At 43.7% G+C, this 13,699-nt stretch overlaps 1 protein-coding gene across 1 annotated transcript; it reads left to right on the forward strand.

The window, feature by feature from the left end:
- Positions 1-2,073: 2,073 nt before the first annotated feature.
- Positions 2,074-5,007, forward strand: LOC133605836 (uncharacterized protein C4orf54 homolog). Its single transcript, XM_061959147.2, has one exon. It carries the CDS (start codon positions 2,074-2,076, stop codon positions 4,693-4,695), a length of 2,622 nt encoding a protein of 873 aa, XP_061815131.2. The 3' UTR covers positions 4,696-5,007.
- The last annotated feature ends 8,692 nt before the right edge of the window (positions 5,008-13,699 follow it).

Consider the following 13,699-nt stretch of genomic DNA (forward strand, 5'->3'; position numbering starts at 1 on the left):
ATTCAAGGGATTTATGGATGAGGAATAATTTCAGAAAGTGAGCTTTAAATCTTTATTTTGTGTGTTGTGTGACATTAACGTTCGAGCAACGTTGAGTTATTGATGTTACTATTGCTCTGCACTAATTTGAGTGTTACTATTTTTGTGATTGCACATTTGCACATTACATTTTGGGGGTGAACAGAGTTGTTAGAACGCTGGTTTGTAATATATTACCGTATTTTCCGCACCATAAGGCGCCCTGGGTTATAAGCCGCGCCTTCAATGAACGGCATATTTCAAAACTTTGTCCACCTATAAGCCGCCCCGTGTTGTAAGCCGCATCTAACTGCGCTAAAGGAATGTCAAAAAAACAGTCAAATAGGTCAGTCAAACTTTAATAATATATTAAAACCAGCGTGATGTGGGCGCGCATGGAATCGTATATCAACATGGACAGAGCTGCGTGAAAAAAGCCACCCGGCCTCTTCGCGTAAACTTAAACTTACCTTAACCACTCGCTCATCTTTTCTTCATCCATCCCTTCGAGTTAGCTTTTATGATGACGCCGGCTGGAAAGGTCTCTTTTGGCAAGGTCTTCCTTTTGAATATCACCATGGGTGGAAGTTTCTGGCCATTAGCATGGCAAGCTAGAACCACAGTGAAGGATGACTTCTCATTCCCTGTGGTGCGAATATTCACCGTACGTGCTCCCGTTGTATCCACAGTGCGGTTCACAGGAATATCAGTTGCTGTGAAATAGTAATCCGTGTGCGGATGGAGAGATTGCGTCTTTTCATGAACCGGATCCCTGTCGCTTAGTAGGAGCCATTTTGTGGTCTTTACAGATGTAAACACACAAAGGAAATGAAACGTACGGTAATATCCGCGCGCTTTTTCTTCTTCTACGCGGGCGGGTGGTTGCTTACAGTAGAAGAAGAAGCGCTTCCTGTTCTATGGGGGCGGGTGCTTACCTTGGCGGTTGCTTGCGTAGAAGAAGAAGCGCTTCCTGTTCTACCGGGAAAAAAGATGGCGGCTGTTTACCGTAGTTACGAGACCGAAACTTTATGAAAATGAATCTTAATATTAATCCATATATAAAGCGCACCGGGTTATAAGGCGCACTGTCAGCTTTTGAGAAAATTTGTGGTTTTTAGGTGCGCCTTATAGTGCGGAAAATACGGTATTAAAGTTTGACTGACCTATCTGACTGTTTTTTTGACATTCCCTTTAGCGCAGCATAGGCGCGGCTTATAACCCGGGGCGGCTTATAGGTGGACAAAGTTTTGAAATATGCCATTCATTGAAGGTGCGGCTAATAACCCGGGGCGGCTTATAGTGCGGAAAATACGGTACTGTATATATATATATACATATATACATATATTTATACAAATATATATTTGTACGTGTATATATATGTATGTACAAACGTGTGTATGTATATAAATGTGTGTATATATATATATATATGTGTATATATATATATATATATATATATTTATATACTGTGTATTTATGCTGTGTATATATGTATGTATGTATATACATTTGTGTGAATGTTGTCTATCTGTGTTGGCCCTTCGATGAGGTGGCGACTTGTTTAAGCTGTTACCCGCCTTTCGCCCAAATGCAGCTGGGATAAGCTCCAGCACCACCTGTGACCCCGAAAGGGACAAGCGGTAGAAGATGGAAGGATGGATGAGTACACAGTACATGAAAAAAGTATATATTTGTAAAAATAAACAAGTAAGTAATTTTATAAAATAAAATGAGTCAATAATTATTTACAACATTAATTAATGTTTACCACCTTCAACAACAGCAAAGTAGGCATTAAAAAAAATCAAGAAAAAGGAAAATACAATAATTTACCTTAGCTAGAGAGCCTTACATTCATTGGTGCACATGCTGGGTATCATGTGCAGACAGACAGACTGTAGCTATTAATAATTATAATAATAATATCTCTGCACCCCCGACCCCTTCCATCATGTTTTTCAATCTTTCTTCTGGAATGTCATCAGCAAGTGTCTCACTCCTCTGCAGACCACCTTCTCGTATACTTACTTACTTACTATACGTGTACTCGTTATGAAGACTGAGGCGCCCGCGTTGCAAGAGGTAACAGATCTCCTGCAAATATCCGACGGATTGAAGGATACAGTGATTGAGGGCAAGGAAATGTGGTGTCCTGGCATAGAGTTTGAACTGGATGATGACGAGGAGGACGAGGATGAGGATACATACATCACCATGCATGAGATTCTACTCTCCGAGTCATCCGACAGCACTTCCGAGGCATCGTGGTGGGACGCGGACACTGAGGATGCCCATCAAGCATTCTCTTTTGTCCACCTTCAGGCCGCCGTTACAAGGAAGGAGGCAGTCAGCAGCTGTGAAAGTGATCCTCAAGGCTCGGCCCAGGTCCACCTGTCAATCAAAAGCACTTCCAGAGGCGCTATAAATGACCGAGAAAATCACCCTGCCAAAGGCGGTGGAGATCCCCCGGCGGTGGGGGCGCGTTATAGGGCGAAGGGCGTCATTCCGGCAGGGAAAGAAAAAGCAGAGTATTCCAGTTGCGCTTCAAGCGAGCTGGACGACGCTGATAAGGAAGTACGCAGCCTGACGGCAAGAGCATTCAAAAGCTTGGCACACCCGTACCTGGATGCTATCAGCTTCAGCACCTCAAGCGAGGAGTCCGACAGGTGGATCTTGACCCAGCCGTTCAATGGGGACCAGCAAATTATGGGGAAGTTGAGTCAAGGCGGGGTGATCCGGCTCAGGGAGACGCTGAATTTGTGCTGCAACATGTCTAACTTTGCATCAGGAGGAGAGGTGGAGGCATCCCATTCCACAGATGAGTTGAATGGCTCGCATGGGAGCTGTTTCAATGAGGCGTGGAGGGCCACCATGAAGTCGCAAAACATGGAGGGCACCCACAAGAAAGCAGTCTTTGCGTCCAGTTTGATTCAAAATGTGCTCTCCAAAAAGTTACAATTCGAGCGGGAGAGGCGGATGGAAAGGGGGGAGGTGAGGGAGCCTCACCATAGGGGAGCCGCCAAGCAGCTTGGAGCCCCCAAACAGGATTGCACCGCCACTGCAATGGAGGAAGCATTCAGAGGTGCAGGTTGGCTCCACAGCCAAAATAGCGCCTTCAGGTGCTGGAGGAATGAGGAGATTGAGTTACAAGCGGATCGTAAAATCCCAGAAGGGATGCCACTGACGCCCTCGCCGCCCCCTCCTGCTCCTGCTCCTGCTCCGGATCAGGATTCAGAGAGCAAGACGATGAAAATGTCTCATTTGTTTGTGCCAAACATCCAAAGCACGGCGAGAGAGAAATCTCCAGAAATTAAAATCAATCTCCAGGGAGGGCCCCCTGTTTTTACGTCCAAGGCTGAGTCCACCTCGGATAAAGTTCCGCATTTTATGGTCCGCGACATCCGAGATAGCAAAGGGAATCTGCAGACGCCCATACACCAAGTGAGGGATGTACGCAAGTTGGTGAAAAGCTCCTATCATTTAGTCTCAGTGGGCGATAAATCCACTTTGGCCAGCACCAACCCTGTGTCCGGGTCTCCAATGGTGATCAAATGCCAGTCAGTCAACACCAATGACAGAAAATCTTACCTAGAAGAAGAATCCAAAAGACCAGCTGTGAACAACTCGCAGGAGGGGATGACTTTACAAATAGGGAAGAAAAATACGGAATTTAAAAAGTCTAACCAGGTGGCGCTGGAGAAGCTCCAAGCAGCAGTGAAAACAATGGAGCAGCTTTATGTGTTCGACAAGAATGAGTGGAAACGCAAGGACAAGTCGCTGTCCTTGCCGGATAGTCACATTCTTTCGTTGATAGCAAACGAGGGTAAACCGAGACAGAACTTGGACCCTCATGATAGACTCTTGTCGCCAACCCTTGTGGGCAGTTCTTCAAGACTCAAGGCACCTTCAACTCTCATCGCACCAGACGCAAAAGTTTTCACTCACAAGTTACCCACATCTGATAACTACCTAACCATTCCGCTTAAATCCCAACAAGCCTCAACCGGACACTTTAGGGTGCAGGAGGAGTCGCCCCCGTGGATGTCGACAATGAGACCGCCCTCACCTGAAGTTCCTGCTCAAGTTCCTGCTCATCAGTCAATGTCAGCAAATCAGGTGTACCGTTTCTCCCCTGCACCTACCCTAGACCCCTACCCGCTCACCCAGAGGAAGATGCTCCTGGATCCCACCAGTGGAAGCTACTACCTAGTTGACACCCCGGTCCAACCCCCAACGAGGCGCCTCTTTGACCCTGAAACGGGTCAATATGTAGACGTACCCTTACCCCAACCTCCAATAAACTCCATGCCGATCTCTCATTTGGCCATTGGTTCCGGGGCGGCGTATGGTCCCAGCTATATGATCTATCCCGGTTTCATGACATCGCCCCCACTAATTCCGACCCGCACGCTAGTGCAGATGCCACAGGTGCCGGTGCAAGCTGAGGCAGAGAAAGTGACACATAAGCCACAGCAGGGCATGTACATGGAGACCCCCTACTACATGAGCACAGCAAAGGCATCCCAAGCCTCTTCGATGACTCCGCATTTAGTTGGCGTCAACAGAGCACAACAGCAGCCACTCATTAGCATCATGTCACAGCAAGGGCCGAGGATTATTGCCCAGCCCTCTTTCAACGGGACCACCATGAGCTTTGTGGTGGAGCACAGGTGAACACAAAGGTTGATAGCACTCATTGCCGACGTTGGTATGCATCTGGATAGGTAGGTCTGTGGTATGTGGTAGTGTAGGTAAAAATAGATGAGGTAATATAAGTAGCTACAATTGTAAGTACAATAGGTGGAAAAGTAGCGAGATAGGTAGGTAGATTGCCCGGTTCCTAAATATCTATGTACGTACTTCGGGAAAAAAGTAAATAGATAATTAGGTATCTAAGTAGATAGCTATCTGATTGATTGATTGATTGAGACTTGTATTAGTAGGTTGCACAGTGAAGTACATATTCCGTACAATTGACCACTAAACACCCGAATAAGTTTTTCAACTTGTTTAAGTCGGGGTCCACTTAAATTGATTCATGATACAGATATATACTATCATATATACTATCATCATAATACAGTCATCACACGAGATAATCATCAGGGTGTGTACATTGAATTATTTACATTATTTACAATTCGGGGTGTGGAGGGGGCAGGGGGGGGGGGGGGGTGTTAGGTTTGGTTGTTATCAGTCATCAACAATTGAGAACAGAGAAATGGATATTGAAACAGTGTAGGTCTGACTTGATCTAAATGTGTAGGTCGCGAGATAGCAAGGTAGTTAGGGAAGTTGCTACTGTAGGTAAGGAAGTAGTTCCATAGGAAAAATTGGTAGGTAGTAAGTGGATAGTTTGGTATCTAGATAGGTCGGTAAGTGATTTGATGTATGTAAGAAGGTTGAGTAACCTGGTAGGTTGGGTAGTAGGGTATGTATTTAGTACCTTCTTATCCACAGTACATAGCAAAGTAGATAAGTTACTATATAAGTAGGTATGGTTAGCAGGAAAGAAGGTACTGTAGATAGGTAGGTACGCTAGACTGTGAGTAGGTTAATCTTGATGCCAATAACAGCTGTGATAGGACAAGGGCTGGATGTAAATAAGGTATACAAGTTTACAATAGGTGAACAAAATGATCTTAAGTGCAGGGGGCCTTCAACATGCACTCAAACACGACATGTGTTCAAGCGGAGTGTGTGTCGGCTGGAAGTGAAAAGGTCACGTAATACCAAAGCGTTGTTTACATGGAGGACTTCATCAGCTGCTGCCGAATGTCAAGAAGCCGCCTAGAAGGGTGGCAACAGGCGAAGTCAGCAGCCTTTTTATAAATAGTACACGCACACATACACACACGGCAACAAATTGTTGCTAATTACATACACGTGTACTGTGCTCGCTATCTGGCCATACCCGGCAGGATTACGGCTCTTTATTTTGCAACTTCCTTTTCACAATATTCCACCTTTTTTTCCTGTTTTATAAAATGATGAGAATGCTTTTGCACTTGTTTACGGGATCCTTAAGCTGTTTTTTTTGTGGGTTTTAGCAGGCTGGAAAAGATGTGTAGTCTTATCACATTTAAGTCTTACCTGTATGTATAATGGGTTTTCTGTTTGGTTTATTTTGTGTCATATTATTGTAAAACAAAAACTTCATAGGAAGGGTGATACTGCAAAAAATGGTCAAAGGGTTGATTCAATCTTTATTTGGTTTTTGGCGCATTTCTCTTGCACTTTTTTAATGCATTTCTGAATTAATGTGTTTGAGCTTGGAAGCACTGCACCAGCATGCTGTCTTTCTGGTAGAATATTACAATTTTGTGGTGATCAGTAAGGTGAACAAATGTGTAAAAAGAAGCCTTACAATGTTGGTATTTTTAAAGGTAAGTGAATGTGAAAATAAAAGTTTTATAGGTGGATGAAGGATCTTCATGCACATGTCACTTCTTATTTGTCTGTAGCGCCGAGTATAAGAGTAATAGGTTTTCTACACCAAAATTCATCTATTTATTATTATTCTTCTTCTCCAGATTTTGGCGTGTTCTACCGTCCATATTTTTAATCCGTTTCAAACAGTTCCAACTTCAAACTGTTCAGCCTATTCGGAAATCGCGGGCTTTCTCTTGAAAAATTCCAAAAATTCCCAGAATTCCAGGTTTTCCGGGACATTTTTCCCATTTTTAAAATGAAATGGCCTTTTTCCAACTTCCGCCATTTCCACATTTTTAAACTGATACAAATCATTCCACCTTCAATATATTTCACTCATCCTGGACATTCAAACTATCATTTTTCCAGGTTAAAAAAAATTCCAGGAATTCTCGTGTTTTCAAACCCTTTTTTCTGTCAACTACTCCTTCCACATTTTCAACCGTTCCACCGTCAAAACATTCCTCTTAATCAGGACAAAAAACAAAGTTGTTTTTTGAACTGTAAAAATTCCCAGTTTTCCAGAAATTCCATAATACAGTTTCTCAATTAAAAATGTTACTACTTCAACATTTCTCGACCGTATTGAAAAAAATCCAACACCAACTCATTCAGAACATTCATTTTTTTAGCATTTTCAAAAAATGTCCAGCTTTTCCCGAAATTCCCAAATTTCCATGAAATTCCCATTGAAAAGAATTGAACATTTTTCAAAGTTCCACAACTCCCACAGGTTTTATCCGATTCAAACCGTTCCAACTTCAAAATATTCAGTCTGTTTGAGAATTGTGTGCTCACCTTTAACAATTTTTTTTTTTAAATTAACGGATTTCCTAGAATTGACAGTTTTTAGGGACATTTTCCCCATTTAAAATGAATTATCCATTTTTCAAACTTCCACAATTTCCAAATTTTTCAACCTATTCAAACGATTCCACCTTCAACACATTCAATTCATCCTGGACATTCAAACAACCATTTTTCCACGTTCAACAAATTTCCAGGAATTACTGTTTTTTTCTAACCTTATTTCCAACCTTTTTAGTGCGATGACCCCTTTCACATTTTTCAACCGTTCCACTGTCAAAACATTCCTCTTAGTCAGGACAAAAAAACAAGTTGGTTTAAGAACTTTAAAAATTCCCGGTTTTCCCGAAATTCTGTAATACCATTTTTCAATTAAACTGTTACTACTTCAGCATTTCGTGACGCATTTAAACAATTCCAATACCAACCAATTCACTTCATTCAGGACATTTATGCTCTTAATCATTTTCAATAAAATCCCGCTTTTCTCAAAATTCCCAAATTCCCAGGAAATTCCAATTGATATGAATGGGACATTTGTCCAGGTTGCTCAAATCCCACATTTTCAACCTATTCAAACCATTCCAACATCAACACCCTACACTCATCATGGACGTTCAAACTAACACTTTACCACGTTCCAAACCAAATTTCGGTTTTCCTGGAAATTCAAACTGTTCAACATTCAAACCATCTCTACATTCAAATATTCATACATTCATACAACATTCTGTCAGCATTTCAGTTCAAATACAGCACATGCAATTCCTTCAGGAATTGCCTCATTTAGTTGAATAAAAGGAGACCCTTTTATACAATTGTCAGTTTGCTTCTTTGTGTGTAAGTCAATATTACAATAAAGTGTCTAAAAAGAAAGCAACATTCATTGGAAAGAAAACCCAGTCATAATATAGGAACAAATGTTGGAATTGTAATATTAAATGCAAACAATTTTAGAAAAAAAAAAATTTTATAGAGAAAAAAAAACATGGGAGGCAAAAGGGCTGTTTGCAACTTACTTAAAGCTACAGTACATTTTTCAAACCATAAATGGTAAATGGGTTGTATTGCGTTTCTTTGACACTATTTCCACATTCACCCATTCACACACTGATGGCAGGAGCTGCCATGCACGGCCCCAACCACGACCCATCAGGAGCAAGGGTGAAGTGTCTTGCCCAAGGACACAACGGACGTGCATAGGATGGCAGAAAGCTGGGGATCAAACCAGGAACCCTCAAGTTGCTGGCGCGGACGCGCTACTAACTGAGCCACAGGAACACCACCAGCTATCTTACTGCATGTTATCATTAGTGATTTGATTTAATCGTATAGTATTTTTTTTAAATAAATTTTTGGTTTGAGTGTTAAGTTGTAATATTGTTAAAACATACATTTACGTTTTACCAGCAAAAATGTTAATTCTTTAATTTTAATATATTTGTAAAATTATGAGAAAAAAAAATAAATTCTGGCAGTTGAATCAAAATATTCTCTGGGAAAGAAAGTGTGGAAATTATTTTCTCAAAAAGTAGTATTACTTGAAGCATGGTAGTTGAAAGTTTTCAATAACTAAGAAAAGATTCCAGCTACTTTTGTTAATTGAGGACTTTAAGCTCGATCTTCCCCACTGACGTGACCGAAGGATAGGATAGCATAGATTTTATTTATCCCACAATGGGGAAATTATGTGCTTGCAGTGCAGATACGAAAAGTCAACAAAAATAAGGTAAACACATGAAAGAACATAAAGGACATTATATAGCACAGAGCTGATGCAACCGGCTGTCACTTCAATGGCGCCACGTTTACATACAGCTACAAAAGTAAAACAAGAAATTAGCTATAAATAATACATATTGCCACACATACACGTGCATGTGTATGTATGTTGTTCGTCTGTGCATGATTGCACCATGCACAGACGAACAACAAAACAAAAACACCATATCAACACCCGCATACTGTACACCGCGTTGACCTCTGCCGTGCTCCACGTCTGCTGAGGTAGAGGAGACAGGGAAAAACCCAACAAAGCAACCAAGACAGCCGACTCCGTCCTAGGCTGCCCACTAGCTCTCAGCCAATGTCCAATCTACGTGGATGAGCGAGAATCCATCCAGGGAGACCGAAGTGTTCGATAAATGCTCATTCAGCCACGGAAGCTCGTCCATCCCGATGCTCAACACTAGCTACAAAGCTTGTCCTATCTCTCCACACGGACTGTGGTGTGGCAGAGAGCCATCAGGTCTCCGGTGTGTTCGGCAAGGGACTCCCACTGACCTCCATCCCATCTTGCCAAGTGTTCATTTTGATCAGAGGGAAAATAAAACTTGTCGCTTATTTCTACATGTAGAAATAAGCGACATTTATTTGCATTGACAAAAAGACATACTTACTGAGATCTCTGGACATACACGTCACCACACTTGCTGGATCACATAGAGGCCAGTGTGTCTTTTTATGCCAGAAAGAGGGGAAGTTACAAAAGGGGCAGGATGAACCGTTTATCATTCTTGTCTTTTGTTAATTCCAATGATACACAGACTGGAATGTGGGCTCACACGACTAGGCCTTGGCGGGGGCAGGGTCATCTTGCTTACCTGAGTCAAGTGGGCCAGGTGGCTCAGGCAATTGTGCATCAGGGCAACTCCCGTCGCCATCAGTGTGGTGCAGGTCCACTGCCCGATCTGAAGTGGACGGCGGCATCACTTTTCTCAAGCGGCTGGCGTGCAAACGTGAGCTGTCAGCAAGGCGAAAAGGTGACTGGTTCAAGTCCAAGTTACGCTTTGATGCCATTCTTGAGGGTCTGGTTGAACTGCTCTACACCGCCGTTGGCCTGAGGGTGATATCGGGGGGTCCTAATGTGCTTGACCGCTCACTCATCCAAAAAGACAGCAAAACTGGCCTAGATTAATTAGGGCCCATTGTCAGTGGTGATGACATCAGGCATGCCCCAAGAGGAGAACAAAGAGGAAAGGAAATCTGTGACCACTTTGGTGGTGACCGATCCGGCGTGCCACTTGGAATGGAGGTCACAGACAACAAGGTGGAAGCGTTAGTGCTCAGGGAGGCCGTGGAGCTCCCCGCAGATCTCAAGGGTGATGTGGGACCATGGTGCTGATGGCCAGGCTAGAGGCTGCAAAGGCGGAGACAGGGGTGAGCCAGTCTTGCCACTGGTGAGGCATTCTATACAGTCAATTATCAGGGATAGAGCACCACAGTGCACAGCCTCCGTGCCACACAGACATGGTTCCAACAGGAGAGGTCGCCCTTGACGCGATGGAAAGGTGCTAGGTCCTCTGGCACTTTTGATGATGAACAAACGTAGCTGTGTGAACACTGCTTGAAGGGATGCGTGCAGCATGAGGATCAGCGCCGGCTCCGAGGGGTCCTGAGTGGCGTTTGGCACGGTGCTCGGTGTGGCTCTGGAGGGCAAGTCCGCCACGACATTGTCCCTGTCTGGTGTAAACTGCGTGGTAAAGTTATACGCCTGCAGTATCTGGAACCACCTGTAGAGGCACAGCGGCTTGTGACCTGAGCCAGTCGTCGTCAAGACGTCTGTGAGGGCCTGATGGTCAGTTCGAAGCGTGAAGTGTCCCCCATAGAGGTACATGTGCCTCCTTTCACAGGCCCAGACACATGCCAGTCTTTCTTTCTCCCCCACATAATACTTTTGTTCTGTATTAGCGAGTGCCCCTAATGCAGACGCCACTAGGCGCTCAGTCCCCTGTTGCAGTTAAGACTGGCAGCACCGACTGCAGTTGTGGGGGCGTCACAGGTCTCAAACGTGGGGCACTGCAATTCAAAGCGGGCAAGCACGGGGTAAGAGGGGAGCTGTGACATAAGCCTGGCGGCCAGCAGCTGGGCATGCGGGTGTCCAGACCCAAGGCACACCCTGTTTGAGGAGTGCATGAAGCATTGCGATAGTGTTAGAATAGCGGGGAAAGAAGTGCAGGTAGAAGGCAGCCATGCCCAGGAATGACTAGAGTTGTGTGGTGCAAGAGGTCTCCGGGAGGCGCAGGACAGCACCAACATTTGAGTGAATGCAGTACAGAATAAAGTCATTATTGTTTAGAATTTCACTAGAATAAAGTTATAGCGGAGGAAAACGGGTAATTTCATGAGAATAAAGTAGTAGCACTCTTATTTGAGTAAAATTAGAAAGGGGGCTCAGACCGGCAGTACAGAATAAAGTCATTGTTGTTTAGAATTTCACTAGAATAAAGTTATATCAGAGGAAAACGGGTCATTTTATGAGAATAAAGTAGTAGCACTTTTATTTGAAATAAATTATATTTGGATACAGGCTATTATTTGTTTTAAGATTGCAACAAATACATATTATGTGTAATATAAAGTACTAAAGTACTAAAATATAAAGTACTCCTTCTTCACCAGTACTTCAGTACTGGTGAAGAAGGAGCTGAGCTGGAAGGCAAAGCTCTCAATTTACCGGTTGATCTACGTTCCCATCCTCACCTATGGTCATGAGCTTTGGGTTATGACCGAAAGGACAAGATCACGGGAAAAAACGGCCGAAATGAGGCTCTCTCTTATAGAGAAGGTGAGAAGCTCTGTCATCCGGGAGCAGCTCAAAGTAAAGCAGCTGCTCCTCCACATTGAGAGGAGCCAGATAAGGTGGTTCGGGCATCTGGTCAGGATGCCACCTGAGCGCCTCCCTAGGAAGGTGTTTAGGGCACGTCCAACCGATAGGAGGCCACGGGGAAGACTCAGGACACGTTGGGAAGACTAAGTCTCCCGGCTGGCCTGGGAACGCCTCGGGATCCCCGGGAGGAGCTGGACGAAGTGGCTGGGAAGAGGGAAGTCTGGGCTTCTCTGCTTAGGCTGCTGCCCCCGCAACCTGACCTCGGCTAAGCGGAGGAAAATGGATGGATGGATTGATAAAGTACTAAGTAAAGCATTTCAGTACAACATTTATTTATAGTCTAGTCCAGGCTCGTCTATCTATTTTCACTTTATTTATTCAATTCTTCATTAAACGCATGTTATTTATTATATTGTTATATTATAAGTGCTCTTTTTTTCTTACATTATATTTCAACATTTTTACAGAGTTAATGTTTTATTTTCTAATTTTACCTGTCTTTTTCTGTGTGATTTTGTGTATAGGGCAGGGCCGACATCCGGGCAACTGAGCTACATACGGGTTCTTCGAGCCATAGCAACCTGACTGGTGTTGAAAACAAACCGTCGCCATTACTCTTTAACCTGTCGACCTGCGCTGATTAAACCCGTCATTCTGCCTCCAAAATGCCAAAAAACGGTGTTGTTTTTGGTTGTGCAAACCACAACTGGAAACAGGGAAAACAAAGGTCGTGGCGCAGTGGAAGAGTGGCCGTGCGCGACCCGAGGGTCCCTGGTTCAATCCCCACCTAGTACAAACCTCGTCATGTCCGTTGTGTCCTGAGCAAGACACTTCACCCTTGCTCCTGATGGGTGCTGGTTAGCGCCTTGCATGGCAGCTCCCTCCATCAGTGTGTGAATGTGTGTGTGAATGGGTAAATGTGGAAGTAGTGTCAAAGCGCTTTGAGTACCTTGAAGGTAGAAAAGCGCTATACAAGTACAACCCATTTATTTATTTATTTATTTTGTTCTGCCAAAGCGTGCTAAAAGCCCACAGAGACGAGACAAATGGCTCGCAGCTTTACACCGGGAAAACGAGGACCGTTCTCACTGGAGTCACCCAAAATCCCGGGTCGTGTGTTCGGATCACTTCGTTTCTGGTAAATATAAGGAACAAAAATCCACCTTCTTAACCACAACTTGGCTATACCGTCCATGTTAATGTTGAACCCGTTGAATTTTTACTGAATAACGTTCAACAGCTGAAGTTGTTGTTGTTGCACAACAATAACATACGGTATAAAGGCTATTTTCGAAAACCGGTTTCATTTAAATTTGCACTTAACGGTTGGGTTTTTAAAAACCAATAAACCCTATAATTTTCATGTTGCCATTTAAACAACTTTTCAAGACAGTCGTAAAATGCTGTCTGCAAGTCTCCTTTGTTGTAATCAAACATTACTTGTAGTTGTAGCCCTCAAATCTCTCAATATTTTTTCTGCCAAAGCGTGCTAAAAGCCCCCCAGAGACGAGACAAATGGCTCGCAGCTTTACACCGGGAAAACGAGGACGGTTCTCACTGGAGTCCCCCAAAATCCCGGGTCGTGTGTTCGGATCACTTCGTTTCTGGTAAATATAAGGAACAAAAATCCACCTTCTTAACCACAACTTGGCTATACCATCTGCTGGAAGGCGGTAAGGGCAGTCGTTTAATCCAACTACAGAACATGTTAACTCGTATCTTAACCTAGCCTCACTGGAAAGACTATTTACATAATCATACGCCATTTAGAACAGTTTAAAATGCCGTGAAACCTCGTTAAATGCCTTTTCTGTCAATGCTGTGTTCGCT

This window comes from Nerophis lumbriciformis, linkage group LG05, assembly GCF_033978685.3.
Source record: "Nerophis lumbriciformis linkage group LG05, RoL_Nlum_v2.1, whole genome shotgun sequence".
In the NCBI taxonomy this organism is placed as follows: Eukaryota; Metazoa; Chordata; class Actinopteri; order Syngnathiformes; family Syngnathidae; genus Nerophis; species Nerophis lumbriciformis.